Genomic DNA, 25,744 nt, shown 5'->3' on the forward strand with positions numbered 1-25,744 from the left:
TGATAAATTGTTTTCCATGAAGAGAATATTTGTAGTCTCTGAAATAAAAAAAAACACAACAACCCAGCAACAAACAGCTATTAATTTTGATGATTAAAACTTAAAATTGCATCATATCTGTCTGCTTTATCGTGTTGATACAGGGGTCACAAACTAAATTTACCACTTCAAAAGCAGACGTAATCATTATTCTCTTCCAAGTGTTTGATTCCAATCAACCCATTAACATACGTTAATTAATCCCACATTATGATAGAGTATATCGGTGGCAGTCGAGCTCGGTCACAACAAATTTCTGTACACAATAACTCTAGGGGTTAACACATACGCCGCCGTTTCAATGACTGTGCTTTTTAACCTTGTCTACGCAGACATAAGCAAGAAATATCTTGCGATTATGTCAACTCTAATAAACTCAATAGATTATTTGCGACAATGGCTTTTTAATGCCTGTTTAAACCAAGAATCAATGTCTCAATACTAGATTTCAAGTAAATTCGTAATAAGAGGAATAAAAGAACAGATGGCATAATTTTGAACTCATAATAGTTATGAAATTTCATCTAGTACGAAAAGCTTAAATAGTGCATAAAGCATTTCATTGGACAGGTCTATAATACAAAACTGAACGCAATATATTTTGTCTTTTGAATGCTGCTTTTGAAAAAAGATTGCAGGAACTCCAAGAGCGTGAGAGAGAAAGATACATACATATATATATATATGGAGAGAGAGAGAGAGAGAGAGAAAGAGAGAGAGAGAGAGAGAGAGAGAGAAAATATAGATAGATGAACAGATAGATAGATTAAGAGATTGAGATTGATTAGGTAGATGTATATATATATATATATATATATGTGTATGTGTGTGTGTGTGTGTGTGTGTGTGTGTGTTAGAGAGAGAGAGAGAGAGAGAGAGAGAGAGAGAGAGAGAGAGAGCTCTTGTCACATTTCGACAGCAGGAACCACGGACAATACAGTCCATTATAAAAACAGTGACAAATCAATTGAATCAATTTAAAATAAAATTCTAAAAACATGCGTGTGAGAAACAGTGCCAGAAAAAAAAAGAAGGGAAAATACAAAAAAAGAACACCCCCCCTCAAAAAAAAATAAATGAATCAACTTGTCTCGACTGGGGATCGAACTCAGAGCTACTGATTACTAGTTGGACGTAATACCAGTACACCACAGAGGTTCTTGTATTTGTCTTTGTACTTTGTCTGACATCGTTTCATTCACTCATTTCCACCTAGATATTTGAGACAAAAGAGAACAATCAATAAATTGGTTGAGTTTTATGGTTCTATATAATGATGATATTTATACAGAGGATTCACCGACATTACCTGTCTGCATTAGCCTCTTATTTGTTCCAAATTGTGTGGTCTCTGCATTCCTGATGAAAGATACCTGGGGCCAGAAAATACAATATCCTTGATTTTCACCACGCCAGGAGGCTCAGTTTGCACTTGCCCATAAACACTTTTATCCCTTATTTTGTTGACCCATAGACTTTCGGGAAAATCTATTTTTACAAGTGGCGGGTGAATTATTAGTAAAGAAAATATGTTTAGACTGCAATACTTTCGCATTATTTGATATAATCTTGATTACTAAAATGTTGCTATTTGGGGTAGAGTTATAGCTACACATTGCTTATAAAAGCAAACAAATAAATCGATTGATGGCTTTAAGTGAGACTTATGTCTGCAACATGTTTAGTAATATATAATACGGATTTAGAATAATAAATATGTAGTTGTGAACTAACGCCCCATATATTTATGTTGATTAAATCTACGGCGCAAGGTTGCGTTCCCTTTATCCATCACCAAGAAAATATTATTTGTCCTATAGGGTCTATTCCAAGTAAAAGGGGAATAGGTGTCAGCCACAGTGCAACACTGCAATGATAGCAAAAAATACTTTAATTGAATATCTCTAAATATATAAAACGATGATTGGAACGTAGATGTCTTACCGCATTCTTCGGTACTCCTTTTTAATGGTAAGGATTCTGACTGAGAAACGATGGTCTTGTGTTTATCCAGCTATTCGAACCTGTGATGCATTGACAACATAACACATTAATAGTATTTTTCTAAAATAGTTATAGACCTCCCTCATTGTATAAAAACAAGTTCCGGTACCCCCCCCCCCCCCCACTCTTTTTCCCCTACTTTGTATATAGAAAAAAATATATACATTTCATTTTATTTTAGCAAAATAACACCTGTTTCAAACTTTCAACCTAAATTGCATAGTAATTTGATTTTTTTTGTCGAGGTGGTGAGGGGGGGGGGGGGGGGGGTTACTTTCTGCCAAGTGAATAAATAGCACTTAATTATCTCTGTTAACCGAACAGTTATATTAAAGATGCAAAAAGGTCATCAAGTTGTAAATAGCAAAAGGTTCAAGCCCCATTCTAAAAAGGTTGATTTTCTTCCTATATTATTCTTTCTGTTTTATCTGGCACTACATCGTATAATATCTTCGAATTCAAATCTATAATGTGTTTATAAATAATAATAAATTGAGATTTATATAGCGCAATATCCACTAAATGTGCTCAAAGCGCTTTACAAGGGGTCCCTGGTCAACGGCAACATTTAACATGGAGGACGGGAAATGACGCCTGTTAGGCGATATTACAATTTTTCGGACAAAGACAACGCTGTTAACGGTCAGGTATTTTACACCTGAGTACGGTGAGAGAATGTGAGTAAAGAGCCTTTTCCAAGGACTCAATAATGCGCCGAGCGCGAGGCTCGAACCCAGGACCTTCCGACCCTAAAGTGAGTGTCATACCACTAGACCACATAGCCGTTTAGAAGAGATTGTATTCTTTTTGTTGTGTTTTTGTTTTCAATCTGATAATATGATATAAAACATTCTGGAAGGTTCCATAGTCATTGTGATGACACTTTCTGTTGGCCTAAGGATAATGTTTCGTGCCATTTAAGTGCGGGCAAAATACCAACGTTGGAAAAGAATCTTTATCACATTCTCTCAACGTACTGAGGTGTAAAATGAGTACCTGATTGTTCAAAGTGTTGTGGTTAAGGCATTGCACTGTGACTCGGAACGGTTTTTTCCCGTGGGCAAAATTTTTGACCCCTAATTGCTCACTTTAGACAACAAGGGTGATTCCTGTTGAAAGCAGAGGCTTGTTTGGTCTATATTCTTTCATGATGAATTTTTGGGATTGTTTAATTCTTGTAATTTTCTGCCTTGCTTTGTATGGCATTGATTGATACACACTTTTAAAGCTCTTTATCTATATTCCTTCATGGAATTCATAGGCGACCGCATCTAATAATCCGCGCGGAAGGGCTTAGTTATTATCATTTTATTTTTAACAACATGCATAAATGGGTGCTAATTTATCTTCTAAAATGTTATATAAAAAACTTGAGCTTTTTATATAGCGCAATATCCACTAAAAGTGCTTGGAGAGGTCCCTGGCTAACAGCAACAAAAAACATGTAGGAGGAGACATGTGACCTATGAGGCGATACATTTTTTTTCGGACATCATCATGATTTTAAGTTTGCTCTTTCATATAAGCATTTAATTTAATCAGAGTTGGATATTCGAAGCTGGGCACTCTCTTTAAGTGTTTCGAATGTAATGACTATAATGTAATCAGAGAAGCCGTTTTTTATAAATTATTACGAAGCATGTTCGATATAGATACAAAACAGGCGACTCAAACAAAGCAATTTGACGTCGAGATCATGCTCGTGTACATTTTCAATCGTAGGTTCAATCACAAACATTTTCTCAATTTTAAATGACTCGTAGTGATGAAAGAAAATGCATTCTTCTGAAGCAAAGATCGTGAGTTTAGACAACTGGTTTGCCACTGGTCCGATGGTGTTTTACATTCGATCACTTCTGGAATTTGAGTTTTATGACTTACTTTAATACAAATAATGCTGCTCGAAGCTCGAATTAATCAATAACAATATTCAAATTTAATGGAAGCTTCAAATTAATTAGCGAAAACAAAATTAATGGACGTTTCTGGTTTCCCCTTTGTCAACAAAATACGTGTTTGAGGCTTCCATTCAAATTGACTGTTGTTATTTTTGACTTATTTTAAGAACTATATACGGGAATGTATAAAATAGAGATGATATGAAAATCAGTCCCAACTGTTTGATATCATATTTTATCTAGCTATGGGAAATTGTGCAAACACTTGTTGTACGAGCATATTGTTAAAAGCATATGCTGCTATTTCCGTCACATTTGTGTCAGATGCCAAAGGTATCATGTTAATCTAAATACATTGCTGACGACAACAGACACGCTTGTTTAAAAGATATTTATTGTGTGCGCCACATAATGTAAGTGCGGTCTGTGTGTGTATGTGTGTGTGTTTGTTTGTGTGTGTATATGTGTGTGTGTGTGTCAGTGTGTTTGTTTGTTTTATAAATGTACGGGCGAGTGACTTTGCGTTTAGTAATGATAATATTTTGGATCATCATCATTATTGTTATTCAACACTGGAGTCGAGGTGGCCAAATGGTTCAGGCTTTGCACGGTGACCAGAAGGTTCCGTTTCAAGCCCTGCTTCAGAGTGGTTAAGTTTTGTTTTTTTCTCAAACGAGATCATAAACCCCAAATTACATCTCTTGGACAAAAAGAAGGATAACTGTTGATATCACAATTTGATAGATTATCTCTTTTCCTTCGAAAGCGTACGACAATGCGCACAAAATGGTGTAGATACATTTTTAAAAACAAAAAACAAAACATTACCAATGAATCAGGCTATTATTGAGTCTAGTGATTTTGTAAGTATAGGTTATTGAGGCCTCTCTCTCTCTCTCTCACACACACACACACACATACACACACACACACACGCACACACACACTCATCATCTATTTCTTTACCCTTCCCCCTTCAACCTCCCATCTCTATTTCGTGTTCTTTTTTTTTTGTCAGTCTGTCTATTTTTTGGTTTATCCTCCGATTTCCTTTACTCTCTCTCTCTCTCTCTCTATCTGTCTCTCTCTCTCTCTCTCTATCTCTCTGTCTGTCTTTCTTTCTTTGTTTCTTTCTGTCTCTCTCTCTTTTTTTCTTTTTCTTTATTTATTTCTCAAAAACTCGCTTTCTATGTTTGTGAATTTGAGTGTTCTAACAAGAAGTGGGAAGAGAGAGAGAGAGAGAGAGAGAGAGAGAGAGAGAGAGAGAGAGAGAGAGAGTGAGAGAATGAGTGTTGTGTGTGTTTGTTTATTTGTGTGTACGGTCCCAGGTTTGAGAGTTTTTTGCCAAGATGCGAGTCGTTTAAATCGATGCATATTTGAAGGACGGGTTTTCAGGCTAAATTATTAGATACATGTTTTTCCAGAGTACTGCAGTTAACTGGTAAATAAAACACCTGATTTAGTCAGACTAAATAGATTAAGTTATATCAAAGGCGAAGTCTTCTTATAATAAGCCACACCGATTTAATGGAAATAAATGCGGAAATCAAAGCCTGTATAAGCATTTACCTTCGTTCTTCATATTTCATAATATCGTGTCATGAAGACAAAATATCTTGTTTTATTTTATTTTATTTTTCTTTCGTCAGGATCTCACAATACTTTGATTCTTGACTTGTGAAAAGGAGCACTTACTGACTACTTTTAACAAACTGTTTGCAATGATTTAGTGTTATCGCTCAAAATATTATTTTCGAGAAATGTCGAATATTGTTTTCTTAATTGCCTTCAACAATCGTGACATCACTTCCCTCGTAATGACGCATAGTAACTTAGTAACTGGTTCTAAACTTTTGGAATAATGGAGGGTGCCCTTATGAAATACTTCTCCGACGAGTATAAGAGGAGAAAAACATTATAAATCTGATCATGTTTTGACTTTTATACATTCTGATCACACCTGATCACATGACATGTGAAAGAGTGCTAGCCAGCATGAAGAATAAAAAGTACCGATTTTCTTTGTTTAGAACCAAGCTGCTCGTTGCTGGCGAACGTGACATCAGACTATTGAATCCACTTTCTATAAGGATTGAGAGGTTTATAAAATTCCACAGACCTAAAATTTGAAATTTGTATCGTTTGTCAAGAGTAAACGAACGATAACAGCTGTTGTCAGGGCCGAGCCACGTTATTCTTTTTCAAAAGAAACTTTGTAGACTTCGGCATTTTAATTACATAATTTTGACTTTGAAGCACTTTCAAAGTCAAACAATGTCAAAATATAGAGTCAAATCTATGTCAGTAGACTGAAATTCTTGATAGTTACGTAGAAAGAACGAGAGAGAGACTGAAAGATTAGGAGGGATGTGTGAGTAAATCACAAAGATAGAGAGAGAGAGTGAGAGAGATAGAGAGAGAGAGAGAGAGAGGGTGACAGAGTTAGAGAGGGGGAAGAGAGAGAGTTAGAAAGAGAGAGAGAGAGAGAGAGAGGAAAAGAGAGAGAAAGAGAGAGAGAGAGGAAGAGAAAGGGGGAGGGGAAATCCCTTTAGTTACTTGTAACTCTCTTGCTCTCTCTCTCTCTCTCTCTCTCTCTCTCTCTCTCTCTCTCTCTCCCTCACTCTCTCTCTACCCCTATTTGTCTCCCTTTATCTCTCCCCCCTCTCTCTCTCTCTCTCTCTCTTTCTCTCTCTCTCTCTCTCCCCCTCTCTCTCTCTCTCTCTCTCTCTCTCTGTCCCTCAATCTCTCCCTCCCTCATTCAGTCTTACACATTCACAAATACAAACATATGCATGCAATTTACCACCATGCCCTCTATTCATCATTACCTCTTTCTTTCTCGTTATACATCCTGCCAGGTTTACATTGTCCAATCAAATGTGTATCCGTTTTAATGCATATCTTCATCAAAAAGGAATACAATATATTTATTCATGTTCAACTTTTTCAATGGATAAAAACATGCTTAACTCACTCAAACCTAACATCGACTATATCCGTAATATACCCCGGGTCACTTTTACCCCATGCCTATTTATTACATTCTTTTGAGACAAATTATAGGCGTAGTAGTATCAAAGCTAATGTTTTTTGTTTTTACATGTTAATGGCAGTTGAATTAAACCATCTATGTGCATGCTCACTTTAATACGTTTTTTTTTCTCCAATTTTGAAAAGTAGCAAAAATTACTAGGATTGAGTGAGTTAAAAGAGTAAATTATTATTCTTTTATTCAGAAACCTCTTGTATTTAATCACACTTTATTGAAACGAATTTGGAAGTGATATCATTCTTGGGTATCGGCATGAAATGAAGTGGTGGTAATTCCATCAGATCAGATTACGAAATTGGCAAATTTCATGGAACTATGCCAGAAATAGAATAAATAAACTTATTTATATAGCGGCCTTCATCATTCTCAACGCATTTTACAATGCTTATTTGTCTTCCCTAGTAATCTTCCCTGAAACAATTTCATAATTATGAAGGAGTGTAATTATTACGAAAAGGGTGCATGACAGCCCATTAATGATATGTATATGGTGTAATACTCATTCACACCTGGGTAGATTTTGATAAAGTAATTAAAGTGCTTTACAAATAAATAAACATTTATCGGTTATCCTCGCTTTAGTTTCGTTCTTTGATTACTCTCAATGTATTCTTCTCTGGGCAAAGTATACAGGGTGTCCCAAGAATGTGTACACATGAAGAATAATTGTAACCGTGAGATTTCATAAAGTTTAATTGTTTTATATTTTTAAATATTTATAAATATCATTTTATTGTTTTTTCCCCTGTATTTAATCACATTTTAAAATAATAATTGCATTTTATTAAATTCCATATTAAAAATTATTTTGATATGTATGCATTTTTTTGGGGACACCCGTGTACACACACACACACACACACACACACACACACACACACACACGCACACATATTTATATATATATATATATATATATATATATATATATATATATATATATATATATGGACTGTATGAAGTGTGATTTTATTTCCATAAAGCATGTTGGAACAATTAATAAATCATAAAATGAAGTGATTTGTGTTGTATACTCTATATATTTAAGCTATCATTTATATTCAAGCTGTTTATAAACAATATGCTCGTAGTTAAATTTTCTTTTCCTTCGACTTCAGATAAATGATTCTGTGTTGACAACAACGAATTAATGACTACCTCAAATTAACGATGAAAGCCCCGTCATACCTTTGGGACATCCTCGCATCTGGAGGTGTGTGGTATAACGTCTGTGTGTTGTTCCTTTCTCTCATGCAACACACAAACGCACAAAGACGATCGTATTACGGTCGCCGTGGACATATGTCATCAACTGCGCCAGGGTATGTAATAGGTAAACGTTGATTTGCAACTCTTTGTAAAAATAGTTCCATGTTATATTCTAAAAGCAAAATAAAAAAAAGATAAGTAAATACAGGATCATATTGTGTTTCCTCTCCTTTAAGTTCAGTTTTGTGGCACCGGTGGCCGGGATATAGGTACGATATCTCGTTTTGTTATGAAGTCAAGCTGTGTTAACTGTGCTAAGTAAGAGGATGGATGACAGTGGTTGCAAAACTCAGGTCCGGGCGTTGTATATTTGGGTAAGGATTTTTGCAAACATTGCCCCGATCAATTAAGGTGAAAGTGAAGACCTTGTCAACAGCATTGGCGGATATCGTAAAAGTGCTAACATAAAAATGGGCATCTACCAGATGACATCACTGTATGGAATAGAAATTTGGTCCATACATAGCCTGCTAGGGGAATGCGTGAAGCACTATAAAGCTTTTTCAACATGCTGAAATCGTGTAAATGTCTATATCGATGTGCGTATTTATCTTATTATTTAAAAGGTCATCCTCCTCCTCCTCCTCCTCCTCCTCCTCCTCCTCCTCCTCCTCATCATCATCATCATCATCATTATCAGTATCATCATCAATATCACCATCATCATCGTCATCATTATCGTCGTCATCATCATCAGCATCATTATCATCATCATCTTCATTATAATACAACTTATTGTAAGCGATTAGGATACTATGGAGTCAAAATCCTATATTTTATCACAATTACATATGATCTTTTCGCTAATTTTACCATATGTTTAAGTATATCCAAACAGACTTCGATCAAACAAATACAATATCAAGTCTCAATAATATACACCAGCTTAACAAGAGTCAATAACCTTGCTATCAATGAACACTCCGTTTTTAAGCTCTTTAAGTGGCAACATATCAATTTCTTGCTTACTATTGATTTTACAATCTATTCTCTCTCCAGACCAAACATGTGTCGAGTGCTCGAGGTTATTGGAACACGCCAGAAATTTTTTACAAGTTGCGTTGCAAAACATTTAAATGTTATTTGTGAGAGACCGACGTAAGTAAAATCGAACTTCATTTTTTAATGGCTGTACTAGGAAGCAATGGCAAATAAAACGCGCTAACATGAGCCATTTATTTGTCAATTTATGGTTTTATGATCATTCTGGCTAAGACTAAATAGATAGTCTTAAACGAAGGTAGTGCGGAATGACCAAATATAAATCGCTTGCAGGAACATGGGGGAAAATAATAGGTTATGTAAATCCCTCATCCAGTCAATCATGATTTTTGGTTATGAGGCTTAGATAGAAAGACTCACTCTCCTTCTATTTCTTCTTCTTTTTCTTCTTCCTCTTCTTCTTCTTCTTCTTCTTCTTCTTCTTCTTCTTCTTCTTCTTCTTCTTCTTCTTCTTCTTCTTCTTCTTCTTCGCTCAGATGATAAGTCTACTCTCCACCAGATATTCTGCTGTCCTCTGGAGTTCCTCCAGGCTCCCGTGGAGCTAATTCCTGAGGCTGGTTGGAGCAGTCGGTGGCCAGTAGAAAAACTCATACAAGTGTTAGGTGATTTGGAAATGCTACAGACGAATCTGGCGATTCTTTCATACTGAGTGCTAGATATAAATGAAGATACCATTGAAGAGGTGGAAGCATTCACCGATGGTTAAGAGACTGCTCTTTATCTACTTTTACAATGAAGCTCACGCGGTTTTACGTTTTTCCACGATATGGTTCGCTGAGCAAAGTAATACTACAGGGCAATGTTGTGGCACAAGGCTGAATTGGACAGCCACAGAAGATGTGGATTGATACCATCAAGGAATGGAGAGAAGACAAAGAAACCATATGCAGGTCAACATGAAGAACTTTTCCCTCTGCTTCATGCACGCCCCCCCCCCCCTCCCCCACCCCCTGACGACTACCCAGACATGCGACTCACCGAATGAATTAAGCTTGTTGTTGATTACAGAATGCAAGAGATATGACTCGCTCTGATTAAATTATCTCAAAAACAATGTAAACAAGTTTAAGGTGAAATACAGTGGCATGAGTTATGGGTACAAATGTTATGTGTTAAAGTACCCATAGTACTCACTTAACTTATTTGTTCTTCCTAACCCATCGACATTTGTGAACATTTATCACAAAGTTTTGACTGATTGTTGTTTGGAATGACACTGTGACACGACATGAGTTTCAAACTCGCTTGACTCAATGGCTGGCATTTATTGAAGACTTATACATTCGACGACACAGCATACGCCCAACGTCTATTGTACAACGTATTTGCATATAATCGGACAAGTGGGTTTTCCCGCGTTATAAAAAGGTTCTCCTAAATTTACTTGGACGCAAATATATTTTGTATTTTTACAAATTTATCACTTTTTTATTTAAAGATCAGTCATTTTAGGGTTTAACTCTCTCCTTACAGTCCCATCGATCCAACACAAAAACAGATTTTCTCACTAAAACACAAAGCATAATTTTATTCAGCAAAACAAGCTATAAAAGGCAGTGTAGAGTTTTGTAACAGTAATAAAATGATTTCGTTAATTTTGTGATCAAAATAAATATGAATGAGAAAAAAACTTGGCGACATCGCAACAAATGTGACGATTTCCCCATGGTTGGTAAGGAGAGGGTTAAAGCAGACCCGCTAACTTGAAAATGTAAACATTCGTAGTTTATAGCAGATAAAAATAGTTGTTATAGTTTACTTTATAGATAGTTCGAAGATGACGTCACGCATGTCTTTGTTATTGTTTTTTGCCATCCACGTTTATGAGTACTTCTCACTATACTGTATTAACCAGACTATAAACTTTCATGGTTACACACAGTTTTGTGTGTTGGTACGTTATACTTCCGGATGGCAATGTTGTGAACTTCTTAGCCAAGTGCATACTATCTATAGATCAACAATTCACCCTCATAGTAATTAAATAACACTTCAAAATCCTTAAAATTATGCACTTTGGCATCAACTTTTATTTTCAATAAGTTTTAATGACTTATAAATGCTCATTAAGTTCTGAAATTAAAGCCAAAAATTTCGCAATTCTACGAATTTTTGTAGTTTTAGGCCGGTCTGGTTATAGGGATAGCATGAAACATGGACAGCTTGTGCTAAATGTAACATGGGTCGGACATTTAAAAGTAAAACTTGATTAAAAATGAACATATGTGTTTTGGAATAGTATGTATGGCCTTTGCCTTTACTCTGAAAAACACGATTTAAAACTATGGCCAGAAAACTCGGTCTTCAAAATCGATCGATTCAAATGCCCCTAATCCTGGGAAAAAACTCTCAACCCTGGTACTTGTGAGGTCCAAGATTTGAGAGGTTTTTGCCTAGATGATGGTCATTTCAATCGGTCGATATTTGAAGGACGATTTTTATGGCCAAAATTTTAAATACGAGTTTTTTTTTCCATACTAGTACGACATACTTGTCATTATTGGCGCCTATAATAAATTTGATAATGTTCTTAATTCGTATCTTTCATTGACAGACATGTACGTTGGGAATGTTGTCCTGGGTTTAGAAAGAAACGAGGAAAACAAGGATGCACTGAAGGTATACATTTTATATTCAAATGATAACCAATGTCTGTTGTGGCCGCTCAGATGGGACTCGAACCCTGGACCTTCGGGACCGAAGTCGAGTGTCATATCCCAAGACCACATAGCCGCGTCTCATGTTCACATTGCCGTCCTCGTGATGGTTGTCATGATTGTCCATTCTTGCGAATAATTTATGGCAATGTAAACACGCGAAGATCAAATGATATGAGGTTAAATCTTTCGCTTTAGGCACAAATTATTCATGAGTGTGAAACCGCTTTTCTGCCTTGCACATGCCGCTGCTTTATAATACGGTACGATTGAAAGATTTGAATGAAAACATCCAAATATAAAAACAAAAAAATTGTGTGCTTCATATGACTCAGCGCATTCTACCCCCGCCCCGTAAAAAAGCTAAATAAAAAATAAAGGCTTTAAAGCATAATAAATATATTATCAGCTCGTTCTTTACATCTAAAGCAATTTTGTGTTGTCTTTTAGCCAAAGTGGTGGAGCGATCGACTTAATAAATGATTTGGAACTTAGTTTGAATCCAGGAAATTCGGTTACATATCCTGACAGCTCTGTTTTGCCTATCATTCAGTGACCGAGGTGCTGCTTTATTAGTCATCTTAAAATATATTGGATCTTATCCAAAAGACCTCAGTTAATCTTTCTTGGTTTAATGCAATAAAAACCTGGACAAACTCCGGCCAATGGGCAATATGTTATTATAGCATTCTTTCACGGGTTTGGATTTATTAAATGAGTTATTTTTATCGCGGCAAATAACTCACGTGCTTGCGAGTGAGTTATCCCGCTATATAAAAAAAAACGAATTAAAGGGAAAAATATCCTGCCTAGACACTAATCATGAAATGGGATAAGAAATTCAAGGTTTTTATCTACTTCTAAGGGCATTTACTAGAAAATATGGTACCTCTAAAATGTTGGCATTTACTTAGATCATTCCGAATTTTACAGTAATTTGTTAGGCATTTTTTTCCTGAATTAATCTGACTATCAAGACATAAAATTATGCCGGCTATTTGTTGTTGTGAGCGCTCTTCTTTCAATTTTTGATATTCCTTGTTTTCGTTATGTGTATTAGCGGTGTGAATCAATAAAGGCACAATGAAATTGGAGGTAAACTATTTATTATTTGTAAATGTGTTCAAGCCATGTGTGAGCGAGATTGTTTTTATTCTTTTAACTCCCACTTAGAATGGAATGTTGTGTTCCTTCACATGTCTCGATTCGCCAGTTATATTTTTCAACATCTGCTTGAATGACAATTTGACTTTAAAATGAATAATTGAATAATTTTCTTATTCAACGCATTCAAAGCATTATTCAACGATTACGTATTTACTAAGAAATGGTAGGGTTTTCCAATGGAAGGGGTGGAATAATATACGATTATTACACTCTTGCCTTTTAGGAATTCCGGACGTGTTCCCAACCACGGCACAATCTTGCGAGTGCGCGTTGAGAACAAAGGTTGAATTCCAAAACTCAAGAGTTTAAGAAATCATTTATTACCCCTCAACGATTCCTTTTTTTTGTTGTTGTCATCTTTGAATAAAAGATATCTGAAAACATTCAATGCTACTTCTTTTTAAAGAATCTGAATTTTAGTGTAATTTACGATTGATGATCCGATGTCACAAATTATTATTGTAAACATGATATCATTACACTTTACTATTTAAGGAGAGGCGTGGAATAAACTGTATGTGTCATTCCACTTATGGAAAGTGATTTCTATAATTACTCGTATTCATAGATTGCTGCTGAGATGTTCGTTTCTGCTGTTTCTGCTGTTGTTTTTTATGATTTTTTTTCGCTAGGCAATGTGGTGTCAGTTTCAACCACATCTTGGCATTGGATATCGAAACAAACACGTTTGTTATTCAAATTTGGTTACGTAATATTCTTTTGCCATCCCAAAAAGAGTATCAGTTTACTGAACCACATGATATAAATTCCTACCGAACCCTCAAGGAAAGTGGTATGCATCTCTGCTTTTCATTTGGATCTTATATTGGATTATTCTGAGACTATCTCCGCAATCAAATATTCTGTTACTCAAAAAAGGTCGGCTTAATCCGCATAGCAGTTCTTGAAAGATGGGGTTTGTTCCGATATTGCTGAAAGTGCTGATTCTGTTACTCTCCATCTCCAAAGAGTTGTTAGTTTTGAAAGAGATCCAAAAACCTGGTGTTAAAATGTATGGAACGCGGGTGCATGGTGATGTCCTGCTGTCCCATAATTAAATAAAAAATAAATATGAACAATTTTATAGTGCATTTCCATGTTCAATGCGCTTAACAATGGTTTATTTAAACCCCCCAGCATGCCATATGGAACCATATTTCCATTTCACAAAATAGCAGTCGCTTGTTAGCCGTCCTTTTTATACTAACCTTCTTATAATAGTCGTCACTCCTTTTATCTTTGTACTCATTCACGCCTTAGTCCAGTTGGGTTATGTATATAAAGTTCTTTACCCAAGCACAAAACCTCGGGACCAGAATTTTCCTCGATCCCTGTCACTCATCCGGCCTCTGATCACGCTTAATATTGCTTGACTTTTTGTGACAAGATGAGACATCGTAACTCTGAGCCACCTAACCACTTCGAAAATATCTTTAATTTTATCGCATTGTCTATGGGGGTAGGATGTTTTTGGGGTAATTTTTTTTAAATTTATTTTTATATGTTTTTTTTCTTCTTAATTTTGAATCTGTCCGAAACTGGCTTGTCCAATTACCTGATGTTGTATAAGATCTTTAGAGTAGTGGTTCGAAGTTCACTCTGGTCAGATGTCCAAGCCAGTAGAATTTGTTGGTGTTTTATATACCGCAGTGGTAAAACCGGTCCCTATTATCTCCGTGTTTATTTTGCTCCTTTTTGTGACCACAACGTCTTCTCTCAGCTACTAGGAGTACCTAAATGAGTCAATAAAATGGATAATAAAATAATGTGAGTAAATATGCCTCGTACTCGTATAATGTTTTATATTGTCATCGTTTATATGAGTCACATTCACTCACTATATTTTTCTCTCAGCTTCCCTCCAGCTCCTCTTTTCAGTTATTTTGCTTTTATTATATCTTGCTGTGCGTGCCGCTGTTTGGCATTTCTGATGTAATTGTTGATATGAACATGATCAATATGAGAAGAATGTGCTTGTGTTGTTAAAATGGGAAAAGCTGTCGAAGCATTTGATATATTTTCATACACCTTTTCCTATCGCTTTGTCGGAGCTTTCATCAGCAGTAAACAATGTCCCAAGGTGTTTGAACTCCTCATATTGTTTCCCCTGCATGTCTACATTTCTTTGTTGTTTTTTTTTATTTAACAAAACTATTTTCATCTACTACGAGTATCATCATTCTTAAACGATAAAAATGAAAATTTAGATAAACATTATATTCTGATCCAGACGCATGTCCTAGATTCCGTTTTAAAATAGTGTCAACTGATCTAGAAATTATTAATAATCGATTAAAATTTATTTATTTTATATCGCCCCTCTCCAGTGGTGCAGCTTAAGGCGCTGAAATTATATTCAGCCATAGTTTAAATGAATCCAAAACATTAAAAATCATATTCAAATAAAGATTAGGTGAAGTGTAAATTCTAAAAGGCACTTTGTAATAGCATTGTTTTGAGGTGTTTTGAAAGCATCTTCCGAATATCAAGTGAGCTAGCAAGGCATTCCACACGTCTGAAGCAGCAATGTGAAAAGTTCTGCATACATTTTTAGGACATGATCTCAAATCTCTTGATGGAACATACGATTTCGCCATGTTATTTACATAATTTGGTAATCTGTCGTGGATACATTTATATAGACTAAATGAGCAATTTTATTAAACAATTCTATCAAAAACAGGGAGTCAATGAAAGTCCAAAAGCATTAATACCAGAATATTCTCCCGAAATCTAAAGAGTATATTTTAATGGATGATACAAGGATCAGGGTTAGATTTCATGGGACAGCACACATAGTAGAAGTGCGCCAAAGATCTTCGTCTTGTAGGAATTCTTTTCTCAGTTGGGCAATGGGCGCCGTTCCCTGTGAAGCAGGCTTGCTTTACAGAAATACCAACTTTCTCTGTGTTTTATGGCACGTACGTGATATATTTTTTCCTCAGCTATAAACATTGATATGAAGCATGAATTAAAATCCGTTTATAATGAGGCTGCAAGGAAAATAATAAGAAGCGCAAGCTGTGATGACTATATCCTCCAACATTGAATTACCCATCAATAAAAATCTAATGTTATTATATTTTATCTTTTGTATATTTTACTTTTGAAGGAGACGCATGCACAATCATTTATTTGCATTGGCCTAATAATGACAAAATACCTTTTTGCATTTTTGTCAGAAAAGTTTTACTTCAAACGATATCGATCAATCAAAATGATTCCTTCAAATAATCCTTCAGACCCAGGTGTCTTCAGATCCGGTGTCTATAGCGTCGAAGGAACAAGGATAATTTCTTGCTAACCTTTAGAAAGGACGCTAGTCTATCTCAAAGTACTTTTCGCTAGACTGACAAGGGGTCCCTTTACATATGAATCAGAATGTTCAACTAACTGAGCTATCGGGACCCCCAAAATTACTCCTAACTAGTGTGGGGGGTGGTTGAGGGGGGGGGGGGAGATCGGAACTCTCGGTTTCACAGATATTTGACAAGTTGGGAGTAGTTTGATTGATCGATAAATTAATTAACAGTTTTCTGGTCAAAATTTTAAAATGCGTTTTATCAATATACAAGACAGTCGTGTTTATTTCTGTCCCTTCTAACCTTCAGGCATGGAACGAGTGCGGATTCATTATCAAAGTGATCGAGTGGATCCTAGAACGAATCTGTCTTCCATTCTGTTTATAACGATCCAAACACTTTAATCATATCAGATGTTTATTGACACGATATTTATGCAACTTGTCATTTTTTTTATTAATACGAACCAAACGTTCTGAGCCAATGGGTTAAAACACTTTCTAACACATGCCAAAGTATTTTGAAAATGGGGCTATCTTCGTTTATAACTAATACACTGTAATAATCTATAGTGTCATGGCGAGCTCACATGTATACTCGACTGACTCCGTTATAGATATAATAATATGCGTTTCATTCAAATTATGGTCATCATCATCTGTGTCGTACCCTGAAAAACCCCGCTCTTTTAAAAATCTAACCAGAATAAATCTCCATTATCTTAGCAAAACTCTCAAACCTGAGATTTCGGAATTGATCCACAATTGAAGGACGAGTTTTCTGGCCAATATTATTAAAACGTTTTATTTTTCAGAGTTGCGACATATTTGTGGTTGGCAAAAGAGGATAAAAGAAGCTGTAATTTTAATAGAAAGAACTCAATCAAAAAAGTGCTCAGTACATTGGAAGTCTGGACAATGAAATATTTGACTAAAACTCGGTATGTCTTTGTAAGACTAATGTTTAAATGATCTAGGGATACATTAACAAGAACGCTCGATCCTTTGCCATCACATAGAGCAAATGCAACATTTTGAAATGCATTTCAACCATTTTTTTAAAAAAGCGGGCATTATCTTATTTCAGTTTGTCGTTCTTATCTATCGTCTTCATTATCAGAAAAACCTTTGGGCAATCTACTGGACACTGCCCACGAGTTGAACCTCAACCAGTTCCACAGCTACGCCAAAGGACACGACACTCTTAGCAACGAGTTAAAGAGTCATGGTCCTTATACCATTTTTGGACCCAGTGACGAGGCATTTCGGAATGCTCCTGAAGACATCAAGTAAGAATTTTGATATTCTTCATTTTCCCCTCTTCCCTCCCACTACTGTTTCCTCCCAACTTAACTCCTGGCTCTTCTCCTTCTTGTGTATTCTATATCTGAATAAAATCCTTCCGATGTAAAAAAAAAAACCAAAACAAAACAAAAAGACAACAACAAAAAAGCAAAACGAAACAAATACGAAATAGCCCAGTGAAAGAAAGATTTTTAGGGTTCAAGACCACTACTACCACCCTACTACTACTACTACTACTACTACTACTACTACTACTACTACTACTACTACTGCTGCTGCTGCTGCTGCTGCCGCTACTACTACTACACTCCTACTATTACTACGTTTACTACTACTACCACTACTATTACAACTACTACTTATACTATTACAACAACAACTACTATTATTATTATTATTATTATTATTATTATTATTATTATTATTATTATTATTATTATTATTATTATTATTATTACTAATGCATCTTCTTCTTCCTCTTCATCTTCTTCTTTTTCTTCCTCTCTTTCATTTCAGTTTACTTCCTCCCTCTTTCTTTGTTGCTTCACGTTCCTTCACGTTCCTCTTCCCGCCTTCTCCATAATAAAAAAACCCTTATTCTATTTCAGGATAAAACCACTTCACTGAATCAAAACTAGTCTCAAAATGAATTTTCTCTAAGCACACCTAATGTCAGAATATCTCTTAACCAAAGAAAAAAAATGAAATTATATCATTTAAAACGACCGGGTTAGAGTCCATAGTATCTAGAGTTGCATTATGAGCAAGAACATTTTTTTAAAATGGAGAGCTCATTGCTTCCATACAAAAACAAACTCATTTTTTTCATAATAGACAATATTTTAAATTCTTTATCCCAATGTCATTTTTTTTCAGGCGGGAAATAAGTGATACAAACAGCACGCTCCTCATGTACCACGTAGCTCCAGGGCGACTCAATATATCCTTACAGCGTCAGAGAAATCTGGAATTTGTCTCTATAGTCAATGGAGGTATAATTCGACTAAACAAATACGCTTATGGGGTAAGTATGACTTGTAGTAAAAGCTTTGGCAATCTATGAACCAATGAAAAGTGAAAAATGTACTGCAGTATCTGATGAATAAAAAAGGTAGCCATTCAGAGACATAAGACTAGTGCGGGGCGGTCCTTGGCAAGCTTAAGGACCACGGTCCTACGGTCCTTGGGAAATGAAGACCGCAAGGACCGGTCCTAGGACCGGTCCTTTTCGACATTGAACATTCCTGAGAGACTGTTGGAAATTCGAACCGGTTTGACCTTTGAGACCGTGGGATCGTTCATTCTTGAACTGTTAAAGACCGCTACACGATGAAAACCGTGGTCTACAGGAGTAAAACAAACGGAGTAGTCACACTCATTTCAAATTGTAACCTAATTAGAGAAGAGGGGTGATGCCTTCTTTATTTGCTCACCGTACTTCATTGTTACTTCGATAATTTAATAAAATTTGAAATTTATCCCCATTAACGGAGATAATGGCATCGCCCAAGGCGTTGATCGAGTCGTTCGTGGCGTTGATACACACACGCAACTCCTACCCCCCCTCCCCCCCCCCCACACACACATTAGAGGGCAGCGAGCATTGAAGAGTAAGAGAGAGACGTGAAGTTATAATAAGAGGGGGTGGATGAGGTAATAAGAGGGGTCGATGGTGACTTTTCGCCAGATCTAACAAACTCAGCTACCCATTCATTGCTGAGTAGACAGGGATTCAGAAAAAACTCGACTGCACCCGGGATCGATCTCTGGCCCTTTGCGTATAAAGAGAGTGCTCTATCAACTGAGCTATCGGGGTCCCCAAATATTCTATTGGACTTTTTTTAAAATTCAGACGTTATAACTGGGTTTTTTGGAAGGAAGAAACTAATGAAACTCATATTATTTGATTAGTAAAAACACCAAACGAAATTTTAATATTATTGTATTATTTTAAATGACAACACTGCGATAGAAAGGAGTGGTGACAAGAGATGGACAAAAGAAAACAAAAAATCGGATTTGCTACTTGCTAGGTTCGACACAACACACACACACACACACACACAAACACACACATCTTTAGTAGTCACATACATTTCAAACAATAACCCATTAGAGAAGAGGGGTCATGCCTTCACCATAGATCATTGTCATTGCGATCATTATGGTGTAGTAAATTTTGAAATTTACCCCGTATAATGGAATCGTCCAAGGCGTGCGCCTCCTGTTCCCCCCATCTCACACACGAAAGGGCGGTTTGCGGAGTGGAGGTTGGTGGTCGTCTGCCTGTATGGTCGTCTGTGTCGCTTAGTGTATGGCAAAGGGGGTGGGTGCGATTAATTAAGTGGGATGGGTGGTGATTGGTGGAAGATAGGCAACCGAAGGCAACGAATCGCTGGGGAAGTAGTAGGCTATGGCGCGAGACCGAAGGTGATCAGACCGGTCTTCAGCGCGGCACTAGTTGAAAGGTGATAAGAAGTGAGGACCGCCGCCGGTCTTTACTATAGGACCGATCCCCGGTTCACAGCTAAAAGACCGTGGGACCGGTCCAAGGACCGGTCCTCAGCGCGGCACTACATAAGACCCAGTGGAGCCGAGTTTACCCTGTTTCTTTAAGGCTAAACGGGCAATATTAATGGCTCGTTACCATTTGGATAGGACGCTTGTCTATCACAATATATTTTCCACTAAATCTAGTTACACAATCACTGTCGGATGGACATTTAAAAACGATCTCGACTGCACCCGGGATTAGCAAGGCTCCCTTTGCTCGTGAATCAGGTGGTATGCCAACTGAACTATTCAATAATCAAACCATTATCAAATGTCTTGCACCTGATCGATGAAGGATGATCCACATTTGTAGATTGTGACCCATCAGTAATATTACCCCTCAGTCTAATATCATATTCTCTGTACCAACCATCGCTTCTATGCAACTTTTACAAATAGGCGAACGTAACGACTGATCTTTTGGGATGTTTATTTTCTTATATTCTTTCTTTCTTTGACTGGTACTGTTTCATACACACTTTTTCAGATCTTTATCCGTGTGATTAAGATTTGTTTCTATTAGAAAATTCCTTGACTTTATCCAGTTGGCTGCCGACTATTGTTTAATCTAATTACTTTAGAATTAGGGGAGAACCGTCAAAGGCTGGAGTTCTCTCTCCATATCCCCACCACGAGGGGTGGTCTTGGTCTAGTCAGATCTTCTCCCTCGACGGACCTCCAAAAAAACGATAAGAGAAATGTAGAAGGGCATGCTAGATCGTCCTCGTAAACGCGTGTTTAATCTTTCTAGAAACAAATCTCAAAATGTTAGTGGTAGGTTTAATGCTGCCCCAGCATTGTTCGGTATTCTTTTGATTTGACTCTCCCGAAAAAGACATTTGATTCCGACTTTCAGATTACAAAAATACACGTGATTTACTAAATTCAAGGCAGAATCGGCAGTTCTTTAGGTATTCAGTTTTTGAGATATCAATCATGGACTTTGAATATAATTTTTGCCTCCGTCAGCTTTTAACTGGGCATGGGGAAGCCCTCGAGCCGATATTTTTAAAAGTAGTCCTTCAGACCCATAAGGCCGAGTTCATCTCGGTTTTTATAGTGTTAAACGGATATTAGTAATTGCTTGCTACCCTTTGGGTGCAAATTACTTACCGCCGGATCCAAACCAAGCAGTGTTGTGTGTACATGGGGGGAAAAAAAGGGGGGGGGGGGTCATGGTCAACAGGTGTCATGAGCAGCAGCTCACAGCAGAGAAGCGGAACGCAAACGAAAACAGTGCCAATCATCAAAGTACTGTTTTGTTTCGAAGTACAGTCAGACGGATTCCAAGTTCTTATTGTTGACCTTGCTCTTGTTTTTTTTTATTTCGGATATATTATTATCTTAGTCCTTCTCCTACTCCTCCTTCCCGTCCTCTTCTTCTTGTTCTTCTTGTTCTTCTTCTTCTTCTTCTGTTCTTCTGTTCTTCTGTTCTTCTTTCTCTTTTCTTCTCTTCTTCTTCTTCTTCTTCTTCTTCTTCTTCTTCTTCTTCTTCTTCTTCTTCTTCTTCTTCTTCTTCTTCTTCTCTTCTACTTCTTCTTTCTTCCTCCTCTTCTTCTTCTTCTTCTTCTTCTTCTTCTTCTTCTTCTTCTTCTTCTTCTTCTTCTTCTTCTTCTCTTCTTCTTCTTCTTCTTCTTCTTCTTCTTCTTCTTCTTCTTCTTCTTCTTCTTCTTTCTTCTTCTTCTTCTTCTTCTTTCTTCTTCTTCTTCTTCTTCTTCTTCTTCTTCTTCTTCTTCTTCTTCTTCTTCTTCTTCTTCTTCTTCTTCTTCTTCTTCTTCTCTTCTTCTTCTTCTTCTTCTTCTTCTTCTTCTTCTTCTTCTTCTTCTTCTTCTTCTTCTTCTTCTTCTTCTCTTTCTTTCCTTCTCTCCTCTCTCCTCCTCTCTTCTTCTTCTTCTTCTTCTTCTTCTTCTTCTTCTTCTTCTTCTTCTTCTTCTTCTTCTTTCTTCTTCTTTCTTCCTTCTTCTTCTTCTTCTTCTTCTTCTTCTTCTTCTTCTTCTTCTTCTTCTTCTTCTTCTTCTTCTTCTTCTTCTTCTTCTTCTTCTTCTTCTTCTTCTTCTTCTTCTTCATCATCTTCTCCTTCTTCTTCTTCATCATCTTCTTCTTTTCACACCTCAAAATGCCTCCTTTTCCTCTCTTTTATCCCTAGCACTAGTTCTCGGTAATATATCAAACCCCCACCCATCGCTCTAAATCATTTAATAATAACACCAGGATGTTCAACTTTACACCAGGTATCCTATAAACACTGCCATAAACACTCCATACACGAGCGGGATGCAGAGTGCAAAAAACAAAAAAGCAAAACAAAAACAATATAAAACTATTTCTGAAACTGATATATAACCGTGCCGTAATTCGTTTTCGTGATAATATTTCTTCCTTCTTGAAAACAAAATTACCCCAGTTATGCAGGATTAGAAACAATTATAAACACATTTGAACCTTTTAAAAAAATCGGTTATTGAAGTAAATGGCAATTTGAAAAATTTATTCATGTCTTGTTGACTTAAGGTTTCAGGTCAGTGTGTCTTGTATTTTGACAAAGTAAAACAGCAGTGTCTAGATGGGTGACAATAATTAGCATACAATCCCATGGCGTTTTGATCTTGACTGGGGCACTTTAAAAAGGTTAATGTACTTGATTATGGTGGCAGCATCAGATTCCAACGGTCTCATCTCACACCACAATAAAACGATGGTCTATCCAGGCGGTAAATTTGTTGCCGCATTGGTGTACCGTCCTGATTCCACCCGGTTGCCTCGGCTGAACACAACGTCCGACAAGATGCTCTGCAATCTCGGGTTCTTTGCCACAGCGAGAGAACACGTTGGACAAGTGGGAAGTCACCTCTGATGAAGCGTCGCTGACAGTTAGGCAGGTTCTTGATCTCAGTCTGTTTGCAGCCAGTGTCTCCTCTTGCTGGCAACTTTTCTCCCAGTTTCGAGGAGTCTTCGTCCCCGCCCCCAAGAGGAACCGAATTTTTCCAAGTCGACTTTCATCTCGCATGTGCAACCCCGTCCGGAATCAAGGAAGCTAATGACGAGGGTTGCTGTTGGGACTCGTTTCGGCTCGCACTAGGGGCACCGTACATTATGCGTCTGAGAGGGTTTCCCCACTTCCCGTCTTTAGCTTTATGGTGGCAATGATTAACTGGTAAAAGACATTATCTTCTCGCAACATAAGAAATAGTAGGAGATAGATGTAACATTGAGCACAGTGCTTGTTAATTTATTTTCTGCATAAATGCAAATATTATTATTTTGATGATGGCAGCAATAATTCATTCTCAGAGTTTGGTTACCGTCAAATACAAGATGGTTTACAGTAACAAATATATACCTTATGTAAAAACCTGTTTTTGTTTAACATAGATGATTTATTGAACTCGTTAAAGAATTTAGATATATGATAAAGTAAAAAAATATTCACTCATCATGCTCTTTCATCAACCTCAATTTTGAGACCCAATCCTCAGCCAAAGATCTAGATAGATGCTAATGTTTGGGGTTTATTATTATTTTTTTTTCTTTGTTATTTTTTGTTTGTTTGTTGTTGTTTTCTTTTCGATTTTCTTGGGGCTTTTTAATTATTAATTTTTAAATTGTTTTTCGTTGTCTTTTTTTAGCTGTAGTCTCTTGTTTGTGTATTATGTTTTTATTCTCTTTCTTTTGTCTTTTTTTCTTTTCAATCTCCTGTTTTGTTTTGTTTTTTTGTTTTTTTGCCACTGGATTATTCACAGCGTTTCAGATTCGGCCATCTTTCCCACCAATCTAATAACAGTTTGAGATCTCGAGAAATTTGGTCGAAAAACGATGACGTAGTCCTTCAAAGTGGTAGTCCACTCTTATGGAGACGAAGTATATCCTATTTTATTTTTATATCGGGATGCGATCACAATTACAATTACTTGAAAAGTGCACATAAGACACTGATCTATTACTACTATTACAAATATCACAACGTGTGTGCTAAAGAGGAATGACATAATCTTATTTTGAAGTACTCTTGAAACTGCATAAACAATTGTCTTCTACTATCTGAACCTCAAATTTCCTGGTCAATTACAAAGTACTTTCAGTCAGATCTTATCGAGCCCCAGCTACCTAATTACTACATGGCGGACCTGGATGACATACGTGGACGATCGGTTGCCCAAACCATAATTTAGCTACAATAGTCCAAAGAAAATGATACATTTTATTTATTCTTCTTGCCAGGTTTCTACAGTCAATTGTGCGAGAATAATTCGACGTGATCAATTAGCAACAAACGGTGTGCTTCATACTATTGATAAGGTATGTATAAATAATGTACCTGTGTTTTAGGAGAATTAAATGGATATCATATGACAATATCATGTACGTACAAATTGTAATCGAAACATTATAATTAATAGTTAGTTAGCAACAATGTAGTAAATGTAATTTAATAAAAATTAATTTATATACCAATTATATTATGTTAAACCCGATATGCACTTATTTGTAGGTCTGATAACCCAATTGATTATGGGCCCATTGTTGTAATGGAAATCTCAAAAAATGACGCAAAATATTGTCCATTACAACAATGTTAAATAATCCCATAATAAAAGTTCGGATGTCATACCTGCATATATGTACAAGTCGGTTAAACCCTTTTCGTGTTGAGGAAATCCCAATTTTACCAATAGTATATTTGCATTTATTTTACGAGGTGTCCATATCATTCTTTGTAAAAAAAACGCGAGAGAAATATTTTTCTTCTGCATGCATCCAGTATTACTAAAAATAGATTTTGACAGTATTAATCCTCATTATTCTACTCCTCTCCCTAAACAGCAATGCATACTGATATTATGTTTCCAATAATAATTTGTGACGTCAGATTATAAATCGTTAAATTTCACTTTAAAATTTGATTCTTTACAAAGAAGTATCGTTTAAATGTTTTTGAACATGTCTTTCATTCGAGGATGACGAAATCGGAATTGATTGAGGAGTTAGAATAAATGATTACTTACAATCTTGCATTTTGGAATTCAAACTTTATTCTAACGCACACTCGCAACCTTGTGCAGCGGTTGGGAATACGTCCGGAATTCCAAGCAAAGGCAAAAGGCAAGAGTGTAAGAATCTTACCTATAATGTCAACTCATTCAATTCGATAACCAGCTGCATTGGAAACTTTTCAAGTTTTCAAACGCAAAAGTTAAAGATTTATATTATAACATGCAGAAAAAGAAAAGAGAGACAGAGGATAGATTACATTGACAATCTGAACGGATGGATTGGTGGAGGAGGAACAGGAATCGAGCTATTGAGAAGATCTGAGGACAGATATGGTTGGAGGGACATGATCGCCGATGTCTGAAACAGGCCTGGCACTTGATGATGATGATCATCATCATCATCAATGATGATGATGATGATGATGATGATGATGATGATGATGATGATGATGATGATGATGATGCAGAAAAACATAAGTCGGAGAGGAGAATGATAAAGGGTAGGA

The 25,744-nt window shown here is 36.4% G+C and overlaps 1 protein-coding gene across 12 annotated transcripts in view; it reads left to right on the forward strand.

The window, feature by feature from the left end:
* LOC144970340 (transforming growth factor-beta-induced protein ig-h3-like) overlaps window positions 1-25,744 on the forward strand; it is a 99,859-nt gene that overhangs the window by 43,713 nt on the left and 30,402 nt on the right. For all 12 annotated transcript variants that reach the window (XM_078909866.1, XM_078909867.1, XM_078909870.1 and 9 more), the window contains 6 exons: window positions 8,112-8,315; window positions 9,262-9,360; window positions 11,819-11,883; window positions 17,510-17,678; window positions 18,571-18,718; window positions 24,466-24,543. In XM_078909866.1, the coding sequence (XP_078765992.1) occupies window positions 8,164-8,315; window positions 9,262-9,360; window positions 11,819-11,883; window positions 17,510-17,678; window positions 18,571-18,718; window positions 24,466-24,543 (711 nt within the window). In that variant the 5' untranslated portion in view covers window positions 8,112-8,163. The remainder of the gene's footprint in view (window positions 1-8,111; window positions 8,316-9,261; window positions 9,361-11,818; window positions 11,884-17,509; window positions 17,679-18,570; window positions 18,719-24,465; window positions 24,544-25,744) is intronic.

This window comes from Berghia stephanieae, chromosome 4 (genome assembly GCF_034508935.2).
Source record: "Berghia stephanieae isolate SIO BIC M18660-M18661 chromosome 4, UCSD_Bste_1.3, whole genome shotgun sequence".
Taxonomy (NCBI): Eukaryota; Metazoa; Mollusca; class Gastropoda; order Nudibranchia; family Aeolidiidae; genus Berghia; species Berghia stephanieae.